Raw genomic sequence first — 25,479 nt, forward strand, 5'->3', positions numbered from 1 at the left:
CGAGAAGAAAATGAGAGAAACTGACCAGGATTCCTAGCACTGGCGTATGCACGCAACAGTAATGTCCTAGGCTTAGCGTGTAGCTCGGTAGTAAAGTGGTGTGTATGTATGTGTGTGTGTGTGTGTGTGTGTGCAGCCGAGATAAGAAGGAGTTCGAGTCCCATGTGGTTGCTGGGAATTGAACTCAGGACCTCTAGGAAGAGAGGCCAGTGCTCTTAACCTCTGAGCCATCTCTCCAGGCCCAAACTGGTCTCTTTTAGCTTAATTTTTGTATGATACTGCTGATATTTATTCCCTCTTTTCCCACAGGGTTTCTCTGTATAGCCTTGGCTGTCCTGGACTCACTTCATAGACCAGGCTGGCCTCGAACCCACAGAGCTCCGCCTGCCTCTGCCTCCCGATGCTGGGGATTACAGACAGACACCACCTAGCCAGGCTTGGTTTTAGGGTTTTGTTGTTGTTGTTGTTGTTGTTTTTGTTTGTTTTTTTAATATTTATTTATTTATTATATATACAGTGCTCTGCCTACATGTACATTTGCAGGCCAGAGGAGGGCATTAGATCACATTAGATCACATTAGATCACATTATAGATGGTTGTGAGCCACCATGTGGTTGCTGGGAGTTGAACTCAGGACCTCTGGAAGAGCAGTCGGTGCTCTTAACCGCTGAGCCATCTCTCCAGCCCTGTTTTTAGTTTTTTAAGGCAGGCTCTTTGTAGCCTAGGCTGGCCTGGTACTCCCTGTATAGCTTAAGCTGCTCTTAAACTCACAGCAGTCCCCCTGCCTTTGTCCCCTGAGTACTAGGATTAAGACGCATGAGCTATCATACCTGGCCTTGGCAAGTTTGATCAGCTTTGTTACGTCAGGGAAGAGGGCATCTCATTTAATCACTTATTCGGTGAATTTTTACTAATAGTGAGAGTCCAAACAGGAGGCCAACATGTGCATGCTAGCAACAAATAGCAGCGGCTTTATTGGTGCTGAGGATACAATGAGCCATATCATGAAGGCAGTGTTTCTAGCTTACAGCTCAAGAACAACCCTACCTGACACCGGAAGTAGCACACTTGTTAAAGAATGACAGACCTGGGCACAGTGGCACACGCCTGTAATCCCAGCACTGAGGGAGGCAGGAGGCAAGCGGATCTCTGTGAGTTCGAAGCCAGCCTGGTCTACAAAGCCACTTCAGGACAGCCAAGGCTACACAGAGAGACTCTGTCTTGAAAAACCTAAATAAATAAATCAACGAATGAATAAAATGATAGCCGTGATTTTTGCTTAATTCTGTTTCTCTGGAGTAGCTGGATGAGGGATGTTCATGGAGACGGAGAAATCACCATAAAAGTCACCCACTGGCACAGACAATAAAGGGAAACTTCTGCGTGCGGTGGCGCATGCCTGTAATCCCAGGACTTGGGAAGTGGAAGTGAGAGGACCCCGAGTTCAAGGTTAGCCGGAACTTCCCTGAGACCCTGTCCACTCCCCATGCACCCCAATAAATAAAAATCCATGATCAAAATAAAACGGGAATAAAGAGGGAAGGAGGGGAGGGAGAAGGGACACGGGGAGAAGGGGAGAAAAAGGAAATTCAGAAAGTGGTCAGGATGTCTAACCTAGAGGATTAATTTGCTACTTTCTGAACAGGAAAGTTTTATTTTATTTATTTATTTATTTATTTATTTATTTTTGAGACAGGGCTATCACTTTGTAATAGCCCTGGCTGTCCTGGATTCACTTCGTCAACCGGGCTGGCCTGGAACCCACAGAGAACCCCCTACCTCTGCTGGGATTAAAGACATGCGCCACCACGCCCGGCCAGGAAACTGATTTCAATGCGAAGGGGTAGGGACCTCATCCAGGTGGAGATAGCAGATTGCACAGATTGCTGGACATTGCTGAAGGTGGAGATTAGATAAATCTCGGATGACAAATATATTAAGATTTTTTTTTCTTTAAAACGCAGAGGATGTTTGCTACAGACCTCCCAGAGGAAGTTTTCCGGAGCAAACATCATCTGGTTAGTTTCCAACCCTGTGTGTCCTAATTTTGTAGACTGCAAGGAGTATTGGCGCAACGTGTAATCTAACCCTCTAAACTATGAAGAAAAATAAAAAAGACCCTGAGTTCGAAGCCAGCTGGGCTATATACTCTGTCATTTAAACAAACAAACCCCACCACCCACTAACTTCCCAGATCGTAGAGTTATAAACTACAGTCGAATCTGTCTTTCCCGTCAAAATTAAAATCAACCTATGGAAACGCCCCCCAAAAACCCTTAAAAGTGGAGGCGGGAGGTCCGGGACTCGTGCGGTACTCTGGGACTTGTAGTCTTGGGCTGACTCCGAGTCCCATGGTGCCGTGCGGCGGGTCGTCGCGTCTGCGTGGTGCAGGCGGCGGGCAGCGCAGAGTGAGAGGCTCTTTTGTTCGGCGGAGGGGAGGGCCGTTGGCCGGGCCTGCGGTACGCCGCTACAGTTGGGCGCTCGACAGCGGCCACACGGCTTTTTGCTTCTCTGGACGCGACTCCCTCGGGCGGCCCGACGCAGCGCGCGAGTAGCGCGGCACCGATTCCTCTTAGACTCCCGGGCGCTGCTTCGAGGTGAAGAGGCGGGGTGGGGTGGGGTGGGGTGGGGGGGTGCAGCGCGGCGACGGCGGGAGGCCGCGGGCGGGCGAGCGAGGGCCGCGAACGGAAGACTAGAGAGAGAGCGAGAGAGAGAGCGAGAGAGGAGTTGGGGGGCGCGGCCGGGCCCTGCGCTCTACGGGTCCGCTTCCCGCGCACGGCTCGCGGGCTGTGGGAGTGTGGGGAGGGCGGGGTAGCGAATCCAGAACCCGGGGAGCGGAGTGGTTCCTGATGAGCGAGCGGAGCCATTGGGGAGGGTTTAGCACTTCCAAGAGCTGGAGGAAGACTGTTGGACTCGAGTGAGCAACTCTGGAGTCGGGCGGGAGAGAGAAGGAAAACTTTAGCTCATCGAGAAAGAAACAGGCTTGGGTGCCCTAGGGGGGTGCGTGGCAGCGACCGTGACTTCCTACTTTTAAAGGTTTAGAAATGTAACCTGAGAAAGCGGGCGGTCCCAGTAGCGCTTGGAGGAAAGAAAGAAAAAGTAACCCGAGGGTATTGAGTCCGGTTGCCACTATGAGAGAAACTTTCTCTTGCCAGTGTTACGAAGAAGAAGAAACTTCCAGTAAGCCTGGACAATGAGGTTTTGGCTGCTTAGGGTGTGCTAACTGGAAAGAGATTTGTTGAATACATCTCCGGACGAAGGGTCAGACATTTTCTTGACCTTGTCTAAGGGTGGAGTTGCTAGGACAAGTAGAGCGATCAGGTAAGATGTGGAAGAGGAAAAGGATGCCTGGGTATGTAGCTTAGTTGGTAGAATGTTTTCCTTGCCCGCTGCGAACCCCAGGACTTCGTCTCCAATATCACAAAAACTAGGCTGGGTATGGTATGGATCAGAAGTTTAAGGCCGTCCTTGGCTGCACAAGGAGTATAGAAGGAATGACATTCTGCCTAGGAATGAGGCTTTAGTGTGAATACGGAGGCCATAACGATAACACATATTCTAGCACTCAGGAGGCGAGGCGGGCGGATCTTTGTGAGTAGGACAGACAAGGCTGCACAGAAAAATCCCCTCTTGAAAAACCAAACTCGAAAAAGAAACATATGAGGGCAAGGGAGGCTGTAAGAATCTCCTACAGGAAGGCAGAGCTCATCAGGTTACGGCTTTTGCTGAGCAAGCCTGGAGACCTCAGTTTAACTCTGGGAATCCAGGTAAAGATGGAAAGAAAGAACCGACACCACAAAAATTGTTCTCTGATCTACAGATGAGGGGTATGGCAGGGACCCACGGAATTAGGTCCACTCGGGCACACACATGCAGTAAAAAATACTTTGACGAAAAAAATAGTGTGTTGTGGGGTGTGGTGGCCTAATGCCTTTAATCCCAGCACTCTGGAGGCAGAGGCAGGTGGATAGCTGTGAGTTTGAGGCCAGCCTGGTCTACAAAGGGAGTCCAGGACAGCCAAGGCTACACAGAGAAGCCCTGTCTCGGAAAAAAAAAAACTAAAATAAGTAAATAAATAAAATAAATAGTGTATGAAGTATGGATATGGAACCAAGTGGTGATGCGTGCCTATAATCCCAGCACTCTGGGCGACAGGGGCAGGCGGACCACTGTGAGTTTGAGGACAGCTGGTCTACAAAGCGAGTCCTGACAGCCCAAGCTACACAGAGAAGAAACCTCGTCTCAAAAAAAGGAAGGAAAAAAAAAAAGAAAGAAAGAAATATGGAACCAAAATAAATAGCCAAGTAAACCTAAATAAATAAACACATTATGTGTACACATGGGTAAGTATGCAGTGTCCCATGGGTGGAGGTCAGAGAACAATTTTGGGGGAGTTCTTTTATTCTTCCATGGGTTCAGGGGACCAGGCTCACCTATCAAGCTGACATGGCAAGCCACTTTTACCTGCTGAACTAACTCTGGCACTGAACAGTTTTTGGAATTAAAGACCATTTTAAAGTCTCCTAAACCATATCTAATTTTCCACTATTGGAACATAGTAGACCATTCAGATTGATGGTGAATCAATGGATGGATGGATGAATGAGACTTCAAGGTCTTTTCTGACAACTTCATTTGTTGGCCACCAATTTATTAATGTACACTTAGTATCTGTGATATTTGGCAGAATAAAACCATTCACTTAGGCATGCTTGTTTTGAGGCAGGGTTTCTCTGTATAGCCCTGGCTATCCTGGACTCACTTTGTAGACCAGGTTGGCCACAAATTCACAGAGACCTGCCTGCCTCTCAGTCTGGAGTGCTGAGATTAAAGGCGTATACCATCATATCCCGAATGTCTTCAGACTTTAATGGGCTTACTCTGGTGCTTTTGTTTTGTTTTTCTGTTTTGAAAAAGGGTCTCAGTTTATAGCCAGCCTGTCATGCAACTATGTAGCAACCCAGAGTGGCCTTAAACTCAGTGATTCTCCTGCCTCAGCCTCCTAAGTGCTGGGACTACAGGTCTGAGCTACTACCATATTTGGCTTCCTTTGCTGTTAAGAACAGAAAAGGTATGTGGAATCAAATTCTAGATTTTACTAGTAAGGCATATGGTTTGAATTTTCATTTTTATTTTTTGTCTTCATTGTTTTATTTTACATTTTGAGCAGGATATAATTATATTTCTGGCTGTCCTAAAACTTGATACACCAGGCTGGCCTCAAATTCACAGACACTTGCCTGCTTCTGTCTCCCCAGCACTGGAATTAAAGGCATGGACCACTACACCCAGCTGTGTTTTTTGTTGTTGTTACTTTGTTTTGTTTTTAAAAGTGGGCATAGGGGGTGTGCCATGGAACATTTAAGGAAATCAAAGAAAAACTTTGGTGTCATTCTATTATTTTGTCATGCTATTTCTGGTGATTGAAGGAACTTGGGTCATTAGGCTGAGACAAACACCTTTACCTGTTAGCTTAGGACCCCCATTTTTGAATTTTGAGGGCTGGACCTAAAAGAAGTTGGTACGTTTGGATTTTATCATTTATATCCCAAATTGGTTTTGGTTTTATGTGTATGTCTTACGTTTTGCAGTGCTGAAGAATAGAATTCAGGGCTTATACGCTAGGCAAGCACTCCACGCTGAGCTGCATCTCACTTCAGCAAGCTACTAGCGAGCTACATTCCTAGCCCAACTTGGGAAAGTCTGTTGGACTGGTTTTTGGTTTTGTTTTGTTTTTCTTATGGTGGTAGTGCACTGGATTGAACCCCAAAACCCATGTGCTCTGCCACCGAGCTGTGCTCTGGCCTTCTTAAAATCCCTAATGTCTTTTGTGTAAAGTTGAATAATTTCACAGCTGAGTATGGTGGCATGTGCCTATAATGACGTCACTGAAGGAGACAGGGTGGGGAATATTGCCTGGAGTCTGAAGACAGTGTGGTCTATATAGTGATGTCCATGCTAGCCAGCGTGGACTAGAGTGAGAGCCTGTCTGGAAAAGAGAGGCTAGACCTTGAAGATGACTTGATGGGTAAAGACACTTCCCATCAAGCCTGACAACCTATTGTTTGATCTCAGGACAGAGTAGAAGGAGAGAATTGACCTCTCTCCTCCCTCTTCTTGGTTTTTTGAGACAGGGTTCCTCTGTGTAGCCTTGGGGCTGTCGTGGGCTCACTTTGTAGGCGAGCTTCTAATTCACAGAGATCCACCTGCTTCTGCTTCTCTGAGTGCTGGGATTAAAGTTGTTCACCATCACACCTGACTGGGAATTGACTTCTCAAAGTTATCCTCTGTCACTATGCTGCCTGCTACAAACAATAAATACACATGGCTGAGGTAGAAACATGAGTCATGTGGTTGAGACCAACCTAGGCTGCAGAGCCAAAACTTTGGCACAGAAAAGGGATCAGGGGCCAGGAGCATGTGGATTTGCAAGGCTCTGGATTCAATCTGCAGCAACCAATTCTGCACCCCTATCCATACTCAAAAAAGAAAAAAAAAAAAAGCAAACTACTCCTGTTTGATGTGCATGTGGCACAAGTTTCTGCTTTTCATTCAGATTTTACATCTGGAAAGCATTTGCTTCACAAACTGCAGAATAACAAGCCAACTAAAAACAGTTTACAAGTGTGACTGGCACCATAGTGTATTGTATGACACCTGCCTTCATTTGTGTTTTGATTACTAGTGTGTAGTTGACAGTTATTGCTTTCTGTTCAGGGTTTATTGATCAAATTGGTAGCTTCCTAAAAAGCTAGCAGCTTTGTACTTTTATTTCCTGACTGTTTGATTTTTGAAACATCTTTTCTTATTGGGCATATAGTGTTCATGGTTTACACAGAGCTGAGAATTCCAATTGACTGTAAGAGAAAAATAGAAACAAAAAGCTTTGGGGATTCCAAGGAAAGAAGAAATACTTGGTTTAGTTGAGTAAGCTTTATGAGGAAAGTACCATTTAAGCTAGGCCTTGAAGAAAAGGTAGGGTTCTGACTGAGTACAGTAGAGTAGTAGGTTCTTAAAATTTTAGGGAAGGCCTCTTTTTGTTTTTTGTTTTTTGCTTTTTAATCTACTATACAGTATTCTGCTCCCATGTGTGTCCGCATGCCAGAAGAGGGCACTAGATCTTGCCACAGATGGTCGTGAGCCACCATGTGGTTGCTGGGAACCAAACCCAGGATCCCTGGAAGAACAGACAGCACTCCCAACCTTTGAGCCATCGCTCCAGCCCCTGGGGAAGGCCTTAAAAGGAGTGATATTTAAACTAAAGAGATTATCTGAGCGTGATAGCTCGTATCTGTGATTTCAGCACTCAGTTACGGGGGATTGTTAAAGTTTGAGCTCAGCCTAGGCTAGAATAAGGCCTTCTCTGGAAAAAGAATAACTAGGCATTACAATTTATGCCTATCATTTAGTACTTTAGTAGGCTGAGGACCTCTGTGGTGCTGGAGAGATGGCTCAGAGCTTAAAAGCACTGTTTGCTCTTCCAGAGGTCCTGAGTTCAATTCCCAGCAACCACATGGTGGCTCACAACCATCTATGAGATCTGGTGCCCTCTTCTCATATACAATAAAAAAAATTTTTTAAGGGAAGGGCCCCCCTGTGAGTTTGGGGCAATACCAAAGACTGAGCTCCAATCAGTCTAAGCTGAAATGAGATCTGCTTAAAAATTAAAAAATAGTAAGTATGTATTGGAAGGTATTTATCTAAAATAAGATAGGTGTGAATGCCTAAAATCCCAGCATTTGAGAGGCTGTGGCCAAAAAGTGAGTTCAAAGTCAATCTGCTATGTGGGTAACCAACCACTGGCTCCAAAGCAGAGCACAGAAAGAAGCAGAGAGAAGGGAGTAGTAGAAGACCATTGTCCATTTAATTGGTTTTCACATAGTCATCCTTCAGTTGAAGATACTGTCTAATGAATGAGGTCGTGCATGCAGCTGGGTACGCACATGATAGGTGTCCTTGTGCATCTGAGGTGCTAGGTTCCATGGCCTCCTGGATAATAAAACCAGCAGGAGGATCTGCTGGTTATAAAATAGTATGTGCATATAACCTATTAACATTCGCCTGTATATTTTTGTTGTTTGTTTTGTTTTTTGAGACTGAGTTTTTCTGTGTAATAGCCTTGAGTGTCCTGGACTTGTATACCAGGCTGATCTCAAACTCCCAGAGATCCCACTGTTTCCTCTGCTGGGATTAAAGACATGTGCCACTACATCCAGCTTCTCCTGTATATTTTAAATCATCCCTAGATTACCTGTTATATATGATATAAGTACTATACAAATAGTTATTATATGCTATTATTATAAAGGGAACAATGACAAGAAAAAAGATGTGTGCTTTTTCCTGAATATTTTCAGTCGGGTTTACTGCAGATGTGGAGTCCTTGGATCTGACTGAGGGCTGGCAATCAGTATTTCAGAGGTCATAAAAGCGTATTTTGCATTTGTCCCATAGGGGTGAAGAAACCTGAGTTATGAAGTAAATTTATACTACCGCTTAAAACAGCATAAATAGGTGAGAAAAAAAAAAGAAAGATTGGAAACTTTGACCAAGCTAGTTTTGGAGTTGTTTTGAGATAGGATCTTGTATTATTTTGGCTAGCCTGGAGTTCTCTTTGTAGACCAGCCCAGCTTTAAATTTACAGCAGTCTTCCTGTTCTGGTTTGCTCACCCCACTTCCCATTGATATATTTGCCTAAGCAGTTTTTGAGTAGCAAACCACACTGGAAACAGGAGGTGGGTTGCAGTACCTGAGAGTGCCAAAAGAGGGCATTGGATTCCCCAGATTGGAATTACAGACAGATGTTGTAAACCACCTTGTAAGTGCAAGAAATTGAACCCAGGTTCTGTGAAAGAGCAGCCAGTGCTATTAATTACCGAGCCACCTCTCCAGTCCAGAGTGTTTTTTCTTGTTGTTGCTGCTGCTGTTGTTGTTGTTGTTGTTGTTGTTGGTGTGTGTGTGTGTGTTTTAATTATGTATCTCTTTTGTTTTGTTTGAGACAGGGTATCTTTGTATAACCACTCTGGCTGGTCTGGAACTCACTGTGATCCTCCAGATTGCTGCAATTAAAGGTGCGGCCACCATGCCAGACTTAATTCTGTATCTCTTTGTGCCTCTAAGCCCATGAATTCAGCTGCCTGTGGAGACCAGGAAAGGGATCCTCCTCAGCTAGATTTGCATGTGGTTGTGAGGCACTTTACAGATATGCTAGGAACCAATCCAATGGCAGAGCAATAAGAGCTCTTAACTGCTGAACTTTCTCTTTAAGCCCAGTGTTGATTGTTATGCAAAAAGAGTCTGTAGTGCACCTTTTAAGAGTTCAAGCACCTGAGGAAGAAGCAGGTGGATCTCTGAGTTCAAGGCCAGCCTAGTCTACAGAGTGAGTTCAGGATAGCCAAAGCTACACAGAGAAATTCTGTCTCGAACCCCTATCCCCACAAAAAAAAAAAGAAAAAGAATCAAGCATCTTTGTACATACAATTGAATGTTATAATAGAAGCAAAGGAGAGAATGGAAGTCTTAGAGACTGGGGATATAGCTCAGTAAAATGTTCGTCACTAAAGTTTAAAAACTGAGTAAAGATCCCAGTATCTTTTACAGCAAGGTCAGAGGTCAAGTGAAGAATTTTCCAGAAGCTAGGGAGCCAGCTAGCCTGAGTTACACAGTATAGCATGAAGAAACAAACTTTGCCTCCAAAGAACAAGACTGAAGGAGAGAACCATATCCAGACAAGTTGTCTTCAAGCTTCATATATGCACTGTATGGCGTTCACACTTACACTCATTGAAAATATCATTTTTAAAACGAAAGATGGCTTATCAGCTAAGGATGTATATTATTGTGCTGGATGAAATGGGTCACACCTTTAAGCCCAACACTGGGGAGGCAGAAGCAGGCGGATCTCTTGAGTTCTACTCAGTGAACTCCACTGGTCTGGTCTACTTAGTGAATTCCAGGACAGCCAGGGCCACACAGAGAAACCCTGTCTTAAAAGGCTGGGCATGGTGGCTTTTAACCCCAGCACTCAGGAGACAGAGGCAGGCGGGTGGCTGTGAGTTCGAGGCAAGCCTAGTCTACAAAGCAAGTCTAGGACAGCCAAAGCTACACAGAGAAACCATGTCTCGAAAAACCACACACACACAAAAAAGTATGTTGCTGTTACAGAGGAGCTAAGTTCAGTCACTGGCACCCACAATAGGAGGATTGCAGCTATCAATACCTCTTGATCTGAGAAATCTGACACTTGGATTCCTTGGGCAGCTTGCACATACATGCAGTTTTTTTAAAAAAGACAACTTGGGGAAACTAAAATCTGTGTTCACATGTATAAATCTCTCTTTGTAGAAAACACCCTACAAGCTAGTGTGTATGCATGCGCACCGTGGTGCGTGTAGTATTGGACTGCTGGAGTTGGTCTTCATCCATCTTACTGAGGCAGGATCTCTTTTTCTTGTGCTTTGTACTCTAGGCTAGCAATTCTGTCTCCACGCTCCATCTTGTAAGATTACTAAGACTGCAGGTGCACCCTACCACTTCTGGCTCTTTTATATGCTTGCCAGGAATAGAAACTCAGCTGTAAGGTGTATACAGCTTGCACTTCTGCCCATCTTCCTGTCCCAGTTTCTTTTCTTTTCGTCTTTCTTTTTTTTTCCAAAAGAGTCTCTATGTAGCCAGACTGGCCTTGAATTCATGAGATCTACCTGTCTCTGTCTCCCATTGTTTTTGATTATTTGTAGGAATGTGTCTGTGTGGGAGTATGTGCAGGTGCCTGAAGAGACCAGAGGCACCCAATCCCTTGGAACTGGAGTTAACAGTTGTGAGCCTAATAGCCCTCTGGAAGAAAGGCAGCAAGTGTCCTAACCTCTGAGCAATCTCTCTAGTCCCTAGAGTTAAAGTTCTCAAGCTATTCAGAAAGAGGTGTACTAAAAGGTCTTAGGTAGCCCACATTGTCTAGCCAGAGACCAGTCTTGGGTGTAGTTTCTCAGATGCTCTCCACCTTGTTTTTTGTTGTTGTTTTTGTTTGTGTTTTGTTTTTAGGTTTTTGGAGACAGGGTTTCTCTGTGTAACAGTCCTGGCTTTCCTGGACTCGCTTTGTAGGCCAGGCTGGCCTCAAACGCACATCAATCCACCCGCCTCCGCTTCCCGAGTGCTGGGATTAAAGGTGTGCACCACCACCGCCTGCCTCTTGTTTTTGGTTTTTGTTGTTTTGAGATAGTGTGTTTTCTTACTGTGATGTTCACTTAGTAGGCTAGGCTGCCTGGCTTGCCCTTTGTGTCTCTCTTGCCCTGAAATTAGAAGCATCTCCCATGCCAGTGTTGGGGAGTCAGTCCTCAGGCTCCACGATAAGCACTTTACCAACTGAGACACCTCCCTGGCCCCGGCCCATGCTTGTCTGTGGCCACAACTGGAAGCTGTGTTGACACAGCTTCACAGGGTCCTTATACCTCTTCTGTTTCTTTGAATAGTTTATACAAACTTCAAAGGCAAAACAAAATGCTTACTTTTGTGTCTGAGACATACATACATACATACATACATACATACATACATACATACATACATACAAAATAAATCAGTAAGTTTAATACACACATACATTAAGAACTAGGTATAGTATACAGTTGTTTTTTTCTTTATTGTTTTGTTGTTGTGTTGTTGTTGTTGTTTCGAGACTGGGTTTCTCTGTGTAGTCTTGGCTGTCCTAGACTTGCTTTGTAGATGAGGCTGGCCTCGAACTCGCAGCGACCTGCCTGCCTCTGCCTCCTGAGTCCTGGGACTAAAGGCATGGGCCACCATGCCCGCCTAGTATTTACAGTTGTAATCCCAGCTGTTCTGGAGGCAGAGGCAGGAGGGTTGCAATTCAAAGCCAGCAGGGCAATTTAGCAAGACCCTGTCTAAAAATAAAGGGCTTGGATGTGGTTCAGTGGTAGAATGCTTACCTAGCACATACAAGGTCTTGGATTTAATCTCTGATACTTGAAGGGAGGGCAAGCCTTATTTCTTACAAGTTTTAAATTTTTATTGATTATGCATGCAGAAATGCAAATACATGCTAGTACATGGGTTGAGGCCTGTCTGGAGTTGGTTCTCTCCTGCCACCTTGTGGAATCTGAAAATGGAATGCAGATCTCCAAGTGTTTAGGTCTCTTCTGTATAATTGGCCCTGGGAAAGTTGGTGAAAAAATCAGAATGTTCTTTCTTCTCTTAAAAGAACTACATTGATACTGTTCTTGGATTCATTGAGATAGCAAATAAATTTGATTACTTAAAATCACTATTTTTGCTGGGCATGGTGGCACGCGCCTTTAATCCCAGCACTCGGGAGGCAGAAGCAGGTGGATCACTGTGAGTCTGAGGACAGCCTGGTCTACAAAGCGAGTCCAGGACAGCCAAGGCTACACAGAGAAACCCTGTCTGGGAAGAAAAAAAAATCAATATTCTCAAGCTAAATGATGTGGTACAAGCTTGTAATATGGTGATAGAGGTGATAGAATTGTAAATTCCAGGCCATGGATGAGACCTTATCTTTAAAAAAAAAAAAATTCATTTTCTTAGTTCCCAATCTTTTTATATAGAAGTTGTATTTACTTAATTTTTATTGTGTATTGGAGACCAGAAGAAGGAGTTGGACCCCTTGGACCTGAAGTTACAGGTAGTTGTAAACTGCCTGATGTGGGACCTGAAACTGAATTCAGGGTCTTCTGTAAGAGTTCTTTATTTCTTTGGGGGAACACCCCCACCTCCACCCTCAGTGGTACCAAGGATTGACCCTAGGGCCTGATCCATGCTAGGCAAATACTCCACAACTGAGCTATATCCTCAACCCCAGTTCCCACCTTGTTCAGTGTATTTTGTTGGTGGTGATGATGGTTTGTTTCTTTGCAGTGCTGGGCCTCAACTCCAGGGTCTCATGCATCACCTGTTTAAAGGTCCCTACTACATTGTGGCCTTGAACTCCGAGGTCCTCTTGTCTCAGGATCTGCTGCTGCTTCTCTCTCAAGTATCAGATGTTCAACTTTAAAAATCTGTACCACCTAGCGCTTCTCATTTTTACCTTTGGCTTTTTTACTTTGTTTTACTTTTTGTTTGCTTTCTTTTGTCTTTTGAGATAGGGCTTCTCTGTGTATCCCTGGCTGTCCTTGAACTGCCTGCCTCTGCCTCCTGAGTTCTGGGATTAAAGGTGTGTGCCACCACTGCCTGACAGCGCTATTCATTTTAAGAGCCTCAAAAGACTGGCTTGCCTTATTAAGAACCAAAGCTTTAAGTCAGCTGCCTGTTGGTTAATTAACAAATATCTTCAAAATCCAGAAACAAAAACAAAATTTGGTTTTTCTACTGTAAAGTTCCAGGTATTTTCCATTAGAGGGATGTGACAACCCTATAGAAAACTATAGAAACTGACTTCAAGATATTTCCTGAAAGTAAGCTGTCAGCTACTTTTTTATATACTAGAGACTTCTGTATCCTTTTCTTCTACAGGCTAAAATGGGACAGTCTCTTTGTTGTAGCTGGCTTATAGTTTTTTTTAATTAATTCATTCATTCATATTACATCTCAATTGTTATCCCATCCCTTCTATCCTCCCTCCCTCCCTCCCACTTTCCCCCTACTCCCCTCCCCTATGACTGTGACTGAGGGGACCTCCTCCCCCTGTATATGATCATAGGGTATCAAGTCTCTTCTTGGTGGCTTATAGTTTTATGTGTTGAACAAAACTGTTAGTATGGCTTAACTAAACTTGTCAATGTATGGGCTTAGGTGATTTGTTTTATGTAAATTTGTTATCTATGAAGCAGAGGTAATATCTGACTGACTTGTCTCTGGAAGGATGACTTTTGAAGCACAAATGAGGTAGCTTCCTAAACCGTAAAGCACAAACTAGCTGGATGTGGTGGCTCTAATCCCAGCATTCCGGAGGCTATGACAGGTCTCTGCAAGTTCAAGGCCAGCTAAGTCTACAGAATGAGTTCCTGACCAGCCAGGATACATAGTGAGGCCTAGTCTCAAAAAACCCAAAAGATCTGGGCACAATGGCATAAGCCTTTGATTCAAGCATTTTGGAGGCAGAGTAGGAGGTAAGTAAATCTCTGTGAATTCAAGGCTTGCCAAAGCTACATAGTTAGGACTTAATTGTCCTCCACCGCTGCCAACACCACCGGGAGCCCAAGTATATTAATAAATAAACAATACAAATATAAAGTATTGTTGTTGTTGTTTTTTTTCCATACAGGGTTTCTCTGTTTAGCCTTGGCTGTCCTGGACTCACTTTGTAGACCAGGCTGGCCTTGAACTCACAGTGATCCACCTGCCTCTGCCTCCCTGAGTGCTGGGATTAAAGAGTGTGCCACCATGCCTTTGCTCTATAGCTCAGGTTGCCCATGACTGGAAAGCATTCTGCCTTAGCCTCTCCTACTGAGACTCCTCAGATGACGGGCAGTTCTGCTTTGTTTTTTTGTATTTTGGTGCAATGGTAGGAGTTGCACCTGGGCTCTCATATAGACAAGCTAAGTAGTATACCACTGAGCTGTATCCCAGTTTTCTAAAACACTCTTGAGTGGTGTGTTATAAAGTGTTCAGAAAACCTTTAATGGAAAAAGTGCCTTTTTTTCCTTGCTGACATTAGACTTCAAAAAAGTAGGGACCATTTCATATTCTCTTGAATCTCTAGAATTCAGCACAGTATCTAGAATTTGATGCTTATTAAGCCAACATCATTCAAGATTCAGGCGTAGAATGCTCTTAGAATAAACCCATGTTTCTAAAGATGATAGCGTTGATTTATAGTGGCAATCCTGACTATTGCGAAAGGTCAGTTGTAGCTCAGGCAGTATAAGATGATACATATATGCCAGTCCCTAGATTGTAGGAGAATCAACCTCTCCCCTGACACCAAGACGACAGGTACCTTTTATTATGGTATATTGTTATATTCTAGTTTATTGTCAGTCACCTCTGCTTTCTCTTTCTCTTTCTCTTTTTAGACAAGGTCTCCCCGTGTAGTAGGCCTAACTGGCCTTGAGTTCACAGAGATCCTCCTGCTTTGTTCATAGCTGTATATACATATAGGAAGAAACAGCATATATAGGATTCATCAGAGAGAGAAGGAGAGAGGGGGTTTCTGCTTATATACTAAAGCTGTCCTTCGAGGACACTAGTAATACCAGGCTCATCCCAGACAGGCAGCATCACACAATGCAGAATACTGCTCCTTCCTTGTCTTGGGTTGTTTACCAAGTTCTTTTAGGGAGCTGAGGGGATTGAGACAGGATCTCTCACTCTGGCCCATGTGTGCCTTAAACTTCTGCTTCTCCTGCCTCCATCTTCCAAATTGTGGGGTTATAGGCCTGTGCCACCACACCTGGTCCATCTGCCTTATTCTTGTATCTCTGAACATTGATCCATCTATTTCTAAGATTTTAGCCAATTTTGTTTTACTGATAACTTACAGCACCATTTACTGACACAAATTGTGTCTTAAAATCAAAACAAAAGGGGCTGGAGAGATGGCTCAGAGGTTAAGGGCACCGACTGCTCCTCTAGAGGTCCTGAGTTCAATTCCCAGTAACCACATGGTGGCTTACAACCATCTATAATGTGATCTGATGCCTCGTCTGGCCTGCAGGTGTACATGCAGGCAGAACACTATATACATAATAATAAATAAATATTTTTTACAAAATCAAAACAAAAAAGTGCACACCTTTAATTTCAGTACTCAGGAATCAGAGGCAGGCAGATCTCTGTGAGTGTGAGCCCAGCCTGGTCTACAGAGCAAGTTCCAGAACAGCCAAGCCTACATAGATAAATCCTGTCTCAAAAAGGAGGAAGAGAAGCTGGAGAGATGGCTCAGAGGTTAAGAGCACTGACTGCTCTTCCAGAGGTCCTGAGTTCAATTCCCAGCAACCACATGGCAGCACACAACACATCTATAATGTGATCTGATACCCTCTTCTGGTGTGCATGTGTACATGCAGGCAGAGCACTGTGTACATAATAATAAATTTTAGCAAAAAAAAGAAAGAAAGGAAAAAAATCAAAACATCAGAATTAAATGAGATTTACAGGGTACTAGAAAATACGTATATTTCCTGTGTCTCCTGAACTAGGGTATTGTGTAGACAAGGATAACTTTAACTCTTTGATCCTTTTGGTAAAATCATAGGCTTGTGTGCACCACTATGCCTAGTCTTTAGGGGTCAAATGCAGGCCTTCATTTATGTGAGGCAAGCACTCTACTAGCTGAGCTATTATATCACCAGTCAACATTTAGGACTTTCATCAGGCAAAACCAACTTCAGCTTCCCAACACAAAGAGCAAGCTGTTCCACCCATACATTCCCTATATAGCCTCTGTTGGGTCTGTGTGTCTGTCTTGAAGCATGTTCTAGAAAAGAATAAACTCAGGCACTGCGAAAGATTAAGACATTTGCCAAGCAAGTCAGATGGCCTTGTCTAAATTTTTATAGTACTCTGCCTTAAATTAATAATTATTCTGGTACTTTTTATAACTAGTCCTCAATCTTAGAAATCCAATTATAAAGTAAACTAGGTTAAATAACAGTGACTTATGTGTGCTGGGGCTGTAGCTCAGTGTCTGCCTTTCAATTGGCTGGAGATAACGCAGGGTTGGCAGAGTCCTCATTTGCCTTTCTCATACATTGCAGAGCCTTGTGCTCAATATATTAGTACCACGTAAGCTAGATGTGGTACACACTATAATTCCAACACTCAGAGAGGTAGAGACAGGAGGATCAGAAGATCATGGTCACATCTGTACACATCTGTAATCCCAGCACTTAAAAGGTAGAGACCAGATCAGGAGTTCAAAGTCAGCCTGGGCTATATGAGACCCTTTCTCCAAAAAAAAAAAAAAAAAAAGTCAAGATAATTCAATATATGTTACTGTGATCCATCATAGTATTTTAGATACTATACTTTGTGGCAAAGGGATATTAGGAGTTAACATAAATTAGACTTAGTATAAAAATAAGAATTCAGAAATTTTGCTGGCCATGATGGTGCATGCCTTTAATCCTAGCACTCAGGAGGCACAAGCAGGCAGAACTCTGTGTGAGGCCAGCCTGGTTTACAAAGTGAGTTCTAGGACAACTAAGGCAACACAGAAAAACCCACACATCGTGGTATACACCTGTAATTCCACCATTAAAGTTGAGGATAGCCAGTCGCAGTGGTACATGCATGTAATCCCAGTCCTTGGGAGGCAGAGGCAAGTGGATGGATCTCTGTGAGTTCGAGGCCAGCCTTGTCTACAAAGTGAGTCCAGGACAGTCAAGGCTACACAGAAACCCTGTCTTAAAACAAACAAAACAAAAACAAGAAAGCTGAAGACAGCTTGGGCTTCATGAGTCTTTGTCCTAAGGGAAAGAACAGAGAAGTCAGTGAGTTTGCTATGGGACTATAACTGTGGCTTACTCCCTTGCAAACATTAAAGCATGGCTGTGAGTCGGAGGAAAGTAGAACGTTCTAAACAGTATCATCTGTGACTTCCCTGGCTTCCTCACCATCCAGATATTTATCTAACCAGTATATGTGCCCTGATGACCTTTTTTATTTTCTTTCTTTATTTAGTAGCGTCACCCTTTACACCGGAAAGCTGGCGGGTACTATGGGGAAAAAACAAAACAAGAAGAAAGTGGAGGAGGTACTAGAAGAAGAAGAAGAGGAGTATGTGGTGGAAAAAGTTCTTGATCGTCGAGTTGTCAAGGGCAAAGTGGAATATCTTCTAAAGTGGAAGGGTTTCTCAGAGTAAGTTTCATTGACAGGTAAATTCAGTCACTGTGAGGAGTCATTTGATATGCTTGCTACCAGTTCTGTGATGGCTACACCTTGGTTCAGTCCTGTTAGTCCCCACAGCTGATAGTCTCCTGAGGAAGGACCTACATGCAGAGTACTGTGATATATGGCAGAGGAGTTTGGCTTGGTGGTTTGGTTCAGTTTTGGTTTTTTGAGACAGGGTTTCTTTGTGTAGCCCTGGTTGTCCTGGACTCTCTTTGTAGACCAGGCTGGCCTCGAACTCACAGCAATCCACCTACCTTTGCCTCCTGAGTGTTGGGATTAAAGGCGTGCGCCACCACAGCTGGCATTTTAATTTATTTGTGTGTGGACATGTTTTCCATGTAAGTCCTGGAGTGGAAGTCAAGTCTTCAGGCGTGGTGGGTGGCTTCTTTTTCCCATTTAGCCATCTTGCCAGCCTAAGACAGTGATTTCTGAGGAGCAGTTTGTATAGGATAATCCACTTTCGCAAAGCAATCTTTCCTAGAAGAAGGCAAGTTTCTAAGCCTTTGGTCTGTACTCTCCCCTACTAGGAAAGTTCTTCATCTTGAACAATAACCTAGCCGTTCATTATTATTTCACTCTTCTAAGACTAGCTCTTCCCTTAGCATAAAAATATTGGTCTGAATGAAAGTAACTTGCAGTTCTTGCTGGTTTCAGTGAGGACAACACATGGGAGCCAGAAGAGAACCTGGATTGCCCTGACCTCATTGCTGAGTTTCTCCAGTCACAGAAGACAGCTCATGAGACAGACAAATCAGAGGGAGGCAAGCGCAAAGCTGACTCTGATTCTGATGATAAGGGAGAGGAAAGCAAACCAAAGAAGAAGAAAGAAGAGGTAAGACTGGAACTAGGAATCTGCACCAGCCAAGGGCCACATGATTGCAGCAGTGTGCGTCCCCCTCCCCCTGCCCTCCACTCTTGCCCTCCCCCTTCATTTTTTTAAAATTTTTATATTTTTATTTATTTTTGGTTTTTAGAGAGAAGGTTTCTCTGTGTAACAGCTCTAGCTGTCTTGGAACTTGCTCTGTAGACCAGGCTGGCCTCAAACTCACAGAGATTCACCTGCCTTTGCCTCCCAAGTGCTGGGATTAAAGGCGTACGCCGCCGCCGCCACCACCACCCTCCCAGCCTTATTTATTGCATGGAAACCTAGGCTGGCCTATAATTCAGTATATAGCCCAGATGGGCCTCAGATTTTGGCAGTCAGTCCTCCTTTCTCAGCCTTTTGAGTGTTGAGATCACAGGTGTGAGCTGCCATGCTAGACTTTTTTCCTTTGAATCTCAGAAGTCATATCCTCTCTGTTTCTTCAGAAATAAGCTGCTGTTTTAAAAGGATTTGTGGATCAACTCTGTACATACCTGTAATCTTAGCCCTCAGAGAACGAGGGAGGCAGGAAGGTCGGTGATAAGCAGCTTGGACTACAGGAGACCTCATGGTCTCTGCAAAGCATAGCAAAACAAAACGGATTTGGGACGTATTCTTGTGAAGTGATCTAATCTTACTTTTATCCACGGTGCAGAAATGATGACATGTAACAGTTACTGAAAACACGGGACAGGAACTGGATTCCTTTCCTTTCATTAGATAGCTTTTAGTGTTTTGATCATTAAAGATTAGAGGTAGCTGTTCTGTATTATGTAGTATCTTAAGTAACTTACCTTTGCTGACACCGTTGTGGACATTTCTCTTGCTTGGGCTTCATGCTAGGAGGACCTCATGTACTTCAGAGTCTTTTGACCCATGATATGGGACGCAGAGGAAGCCTTGAATGAATGTTTGATTACATTTCTTAGAACCCAGGAATAACTTCATTTTGATATAGTCCTATGTCAATAAAATTGCTGTACCCATCTGGTTCTTACAGTCAGAAAAGCCACGAGGCTTTGCCCGAGGTTTGGAGCCAGAGCGGATTATTGGAGCTACTGACTCCAGTGGAGAGCTCATGTTCCTGATGAAATGGTGAGTCACCAGTGGCGCTGTGTGCTCGTTGTTCCCTTCTCCCCATCTGTTCTATGCCAGAGGAAAAGAGCTGGACCTTCGAAATTCCATTCGCCAGGTGTGAAATCTTTAAGATGACATAGTCCTCCGATAGTGACTCTCAGCCTGACTACAACCTGGACTCATGAGTTACAGGTAGGGGCCCTAGGATTTTCAGATCTGTGCCCTTTTTTTTTTCTTTTCTTTTTTTTCTTTTTCCTTTTTTTTCTCCCCCCCTTTTTCTTTTTGTAGGTGGGAGAGGCTATGGAGAGAAATCACATTTCAGTTCTGTTAGTAAAAAAAAATTTCTGAAATGTGATGGAATCATCCTCTGCCGCCTTCTTAGTAAGATCAGGCCGGCCCCATAAACTGGATTCTGCTCATGTTTGAGGGTTAGGGAAGAATTTATAGAATTTATTTTGAAGATCCTAAATTTACAAAACCAGCCAGCAGGGGCCAGCAAGGCCTCTTTACTGTTAGTGAGCATAATGTGAGCCTGCTCCTCTTGATTGTGAGTGCTAACAACACAGGCGTGTTCTAAGTAGGAAGAGTGTGTAGTGTGTGTTAGCACTATTGAGTATCTATCACCAAATGAACGTGCTTGTGTTTGCTGTGTTTCTACATACTGGCAGCCCAGCAGTCGGTTTCTGTGACTAGCATGTATCACAGTATCCCTAGGTAAGGGGGAAATTTTCATCTGCATTATATCACGGGGCACTATCATGCTATTCATTTTTAGCCAGAACACTGGTAAGCACCATGGCAGTACTTTTCAAACAGCTTAATGAAAAGGGATTAGAGTCAGTAAAAGTAATTCTCTCTTTTTTTGTTTTTGAGACAGTTTTACTCTAGCCTAGGCTGCTTTGAACTCGAAATCTTCCTGCCCTAGACTCTGTGCTGAGATGACAGGGAAATGCCACCCTTCTGGACTAGGAAGAGTAAGTGTTAAGCCATTGCCAGTAAAAATAGGATCCTTGAGGCTTTGTCCTTTGTTTGGTCGTGGAATTTCTCTGTAACTGGTATCTGTAGTAGTTCTTCCCTAGATGATGGTTAACTTCCATATAGATGAAGGCCTGTGTTATAGCTAAATAACCACTATTTTCTTCTGGTCTGTTCCTTCAGTAGTTATTGAATCTGACCCTCACTTGCCTTCTTTCTTATAACTTATAGGAGAAAAGAAAAACCGAATAATACAATGTATAGTCCAGCTAGCACACACTTGCCCTGCATATGCCTAGTATCTCCATGTTTTGTAGGATTGCATTCTTGGTCAGGTGTGATTATGCACTTACAATATATGCTGCAATATATGGGAAATGTATATATCCCAGCACTCAGATAAAACAGAAGTATTACAAGTTGGAGGGCAGCCTAGCCTAGAGTGCGATGAAGTCTTAGAGCAGAGAAGAGCCAGTCATCAACACGTGTGTAATTTCAGCACTAGAAGACAAGTTGGAATATAGAATTAAGACTGACTCAAGTAACAAAAGAGGTGGGGGGAAGGGTGTAGGGGATTGCCTTCTTTACTTTTGGCTAACTCACTACTATATCTAAAGTTAAAATCTGAATGTGGCTCAGAGGTAAAGAGTTTGATCCTAAGCCCTGCAAAATAACAAAACAAACCCAAACCTTTGTGACAGGGATTTGGCTTTCTGGTAGAGGACTTGCCTAGCATATGCAAGACCCACCCCATCACCTCCCAAAAAATGGAATGTTTTTTAAAGTTACACCTGGCTAGGTGTGGAGGCTGCATACCTTTAATCCTAGCACTCAGGAGGCAGAGACAGGCAGATAGATCACTGTGAGTTCAAGGCCAGCCTGGTCTAGAGAGTGAGTCTAGGACAGCCAGAGCTACACAGAGAAACTCTGTCTCAAAAGAAAAGAAAGATTGAGGCCTGCTGAGGTCTACATATTCAGTTGCAAGACTACATAGAGCATCGATTTTCAGCCTATGGGTCATGACCTTGTTGGAAGCTGAATGACCCTTTCACAGGGTTCCCAATTCAGATAGCCCCCCAAAAACAAACAAAACAGAAGGCCAGGCGTGGTGGCGCACACCTTTAATCCCAGCACTTGGGAGGCAACAAAAGTGATATATAACACACTCGTGGCTCAGTATAGTTGTAGAATGCTTTCTTAGCATACACATGGCCCTGGCTTCCATTCCTAGCCCCACATTCATGCACTTTAAAATGTATGTATGCATGTATGTGTGTATGTATGTTCGTATGGAAAAATGGCTCAGCAGTTAAGATAATTAGCTTCTTTCCCAGGAGACTCAGTTTCCAGTGCCCACATTGTAGCTCAGCTCACTACCTTATGTAACTCTAGATCCAGGGAATCTAACACCCTCTTCTGGCTTCTGAGGGTACCAGACATGCATGGGGGGAGGGTGTTTGTGTGTGTGTGTGTGTGTGTGTGTGTGTGTGTGTGTGTGTGTGTGTGTGTGTGTGTACGTGTACACATGCAGGCAAGACACTCATAAAAAATTTTTTTTAATTATATGATTTTTTTAGGAAAATGGAGATAATCCGTCCATTTCTGAAAATAGAGTATTTCTATGTAGTGAAAGAACTTAAATTTACTCGAGAATCTTTCAGTTAAAAGAGGGCTATGTGGACAACCATAGAATTCAGTACATTTCCCACCATCTTGGTATAGTTTCCTAGGGAAGCTTAACCAGATTAGCTTATTCTCTTAATCCCTGTGGCTATGAACTCTTTTCTATGGTCAGGTTTTGGGGGTGTGAGGTGGTGCTTTGTCATGTATCTGTTGCATCTATATGGGCAGGCCCAGTAAAGTGAAGATAAATGGTTCAGAGTTTTACTCTTAGCTACTCCCTATAATGGATATCATTTTCAGATTTTAAGAACATGAAAATTTGGCCAGGCCATGGTAGCACACACCTTTAATCCCAGCACTTGGGAGGCAGAAGCAGGTGGATCTCAGTGAGTTTGAGGACAGCCTGGTCTACAAAGCAAGTCCAGGACAGCCAGGGCTACCCTTAGAACAAAACCAAAACAAAAAACAAATAGGAAAATTTGGAAAAATAATAGAGAATTACATCATAATACCCTCTTTTTCTACCTTCCCATGTAGAAGCACTCTTTTAAATTACATTTGGTGACATTAAACAGTGTGTTATGAGTAAGCAAGAATGTGCCAGATCAGTATTCAGTCCTCTTGCAAAGCCAAGATTTCTGTGTGCTTACTGGCTGAAATTGGAGAAGTACACTGCAGCCTCTTGTCTGCCCTCTGAAACTCTTGTTTTGTTTGTTTGGTTTTTCAAGACAAGGTTTCTCTCTGTAGACCAGGCTGGCCTTGAACTCAGAGATCTGCCTGCCTCGCATGTGCCACCACTGCCTGGCTTACCCTTTGAAATTCTAAGTAAGCTTTCTTTGGCCTTTTCCAAAGAACTAGTTGAGTCAGACAAAGTTCCTTAGAGAACTTTTAACAGGGAAAGATCTTTGAGGGTATCACGTGACAAAGCTTGCCTAGTAAATTCTGCTTGCACCCTGCTTTCCTAATTTGTTTCTGTAATTGACTTTTAAAGCCCCATTCCCTGGGTGGTCCGAATTAGGAGACCACAATGGCTGATCTCAAAGTTTCTCTGTGCTTTGTTCTGCAGGAAAAACTCTGATGAGGCTGACCTGGTCCCTGCCAAGGAAGCCAATGTCAAGTGCCCACAGGTTGTCATATCCTTCTATGAGGAAAGGCTAACGTGGCATTCCTACCCCTCAGAGGATGATGACAAAAAAGACGACAAGAATTAGCCCTCTTGAGTGCCCGCCCCTGTCACCTTTGACTGTGGGTTTCACGTGGGGAGGGAAGGAGCTGTACCTGTCTTGACACCATGCAGGTGACTTGAGAAGATGTCCTTTGAAGAGCCAGCATAGTTTCTGTGCCCTGCAGCAGCCCAAGTGCTTTACATTGTTCAAGCTGTATAGTTTGCACACCTATCCCAGTGGAGGGGAAAGGGGTAAGTGTTTCAAGGCAACCCGTTCTGCGCTTTGCTAAGAAAGCGAAGGGCCTTCCATGAAGGATAGAACCTGCAGAACGGGTGTGGGAAAGCAAAGACACCGTCAGTCTTCAAAGAGCATCTGCACAACCCACAGCCTTCTTCCCAATAGTGTTAACTGCATTTTTACAGCCTAGCATGTGTGTAGTTTTTGGCTATTACTGATATATTAATTGGGGGTGGGAGGGTTGGGGCAGGGAGGACGGGAGATGGGTAGAATCATTTTGATTAAAAGTTGGGGCCTGATTGGGGAAATGGTGAAACAGTAGAAAGAACAGCTAACTAATAAATTGGTTCTATGTCCAGAATATTTTGCCTTTTCAAAAAATGTCATTGGCACCATAAATGAGGACTGCAAGAGACTGTTAATAAAAATCTGTGAATACTGAAACCTACAGCCAAGGTGCTCCCTACCTGAGCTCAATATGGCCCACAGAGGACAAAGCCAGTTCCCTGAGTTACCTACCAAAGCTGCCATTTGATGATGGAAACTGACCGAAGAGGGAAAGTTTTATTGGGGAGTATATACAGGCAGACCATTCTGCCTTAGAGGTGCTAATTCTGAAATTGGAGGGGGAAAACCTTTTTTTCCAGTTACAAAGATTAAATATCAGTTTGTCCATCTAAGCCACTGGCTCATGTATTGTAGTAGGCCCTATGAGAGATGGGAAAAGAGGCCTGTGCTCTTGGGGTGGAAACTCTTGGAGCCTCTGGGCTGTTTGTTTTTTGGTGGGTTTTGTTTGTTTTTTGTTTTTTTCCAAGCTTTGAAACCTGAAGCTGCTTGTGGCGGGTTCAGTTACCGACAGCACAAATTCCATTGAGTCAATTCAAGGGTTGAATGATTTCACAAGCCCTGGTCTCAGGAGATTAACTTTCATATTGGGGTAGTGGTTCACTTGAGAATACAAAATACTCAGATTAACTGATGTTCAACATACTGTCTTAAATCGTGAGATCCATCAATTTTTAGTATTGTCTAGACCTGCATCTAGTACTACATTGTAAGATCTTTTTGAGCATGTGTTAGATGTATGTGAACAAATTTAAGTGTAAACTTCATACCATGTTGTCAGTTTGTCTTAATAAAACTATAGATTTATAATTCTTGATTTCTGTCTTTTTTTTTTTTTTTTTTTAAGAGGAGGTCTCCTTCCCCTGTGTTGCCCAGTCTGGCATAGAACTCTGAATCCTTTGCCTCCACCTTCCAGTGTTGCAGTTATACAGGTGTATGGCTCTTACCACAAGCCCCTCCAGCCTCAGTTCAGTGTGTTAAAGTAGCTTCCATGGCTTCGTGACTACAGATGGACACTGTAGGCTCATAACCTGCTGCCCTCGTCTTCTAAATGTCTCACTTTATTGATGTATGTAAGTACTTGAGCCTTTTATAATTGCTGCATATATTGTTAAGAACTATCACATCAGCTGGGCGGTGGTGGCACACACCTTTAATCCCAGCACTCAAGAGACAGAGGCAGGTGGATCACTGTGACTTCAAGGCCAGCCTGGTCTACAAAGTGAGTCTAGGACAGCCACAGCTACACAGAGAAACCCTGTCTCGAAAAAATAACAACAAAACAAAAAACTGTCACATCGTTCTGTTTTTCATACTTCTGGGAAATTATATACTGATAACACTTCCAAATGTGGTCTATTTGAAAATAGGTATTTTATTGAGTACCTTAATGG

General features: G+C 43.6%; 1 protein-coding gene across 2 annotated transcripts; it reads left to right on the forward strand.

The window, feature by feature from the left end:
* The first annotated feature begins 2,369 nt into the window (after positions 1 to 2,369).
* Positions 2,370 to 24,895, forward strand: CBX1 (chromobox 1). Of its 2 annotated transcripts, XM_084749216.1 has the most exons (6): positions 2,370 to 2,598; positions 3,157 to 3,322; positions 17,591 to 17,767; positions 18,455 to 18,632; positions 19,663 to 19,757; positions 23,404 to 24,895. In XM_084749216.1, the coding sequence occupies exons 3-6, from the start codon at positions 17,628 to 17,630 to the stop codon at positions 23,546 to 23,548; spliced, it is 558 nt and encodes a 185-aa protein (XP_084605342.1). In that variant the 5' UTR covers positions 2,370 to 2,598; positions 3,157 to 3,322; positions 17,591 to 17,627; the 3' UTR covers positions 23,549 to 24,895. The 2 variants fall into 2 exon arrangements, with proteins under 2 accessions (XP_084605342.1, XP_084605341.1); XM_084749215.1 differs by lacking the exon at positions 3,157 to 3,322 and having other exon boundaries at positions 2,371 to 2,598.
* The last annotated feature ends 584 nt before the right edge of the window (positions 24,896 to 25,479 follow it).

This window comes from Acomys minous, assembly GCF_964271855.1.
Source record: "Acomys minous genome assembly, chromosome: 12".
Taxonomy (NCBI): domain Eukaryota; kingdom Metazoa; phylum Chordata; class Mammalia; order Rodentia; family Muridae; genus Acomys; species Acomys minous.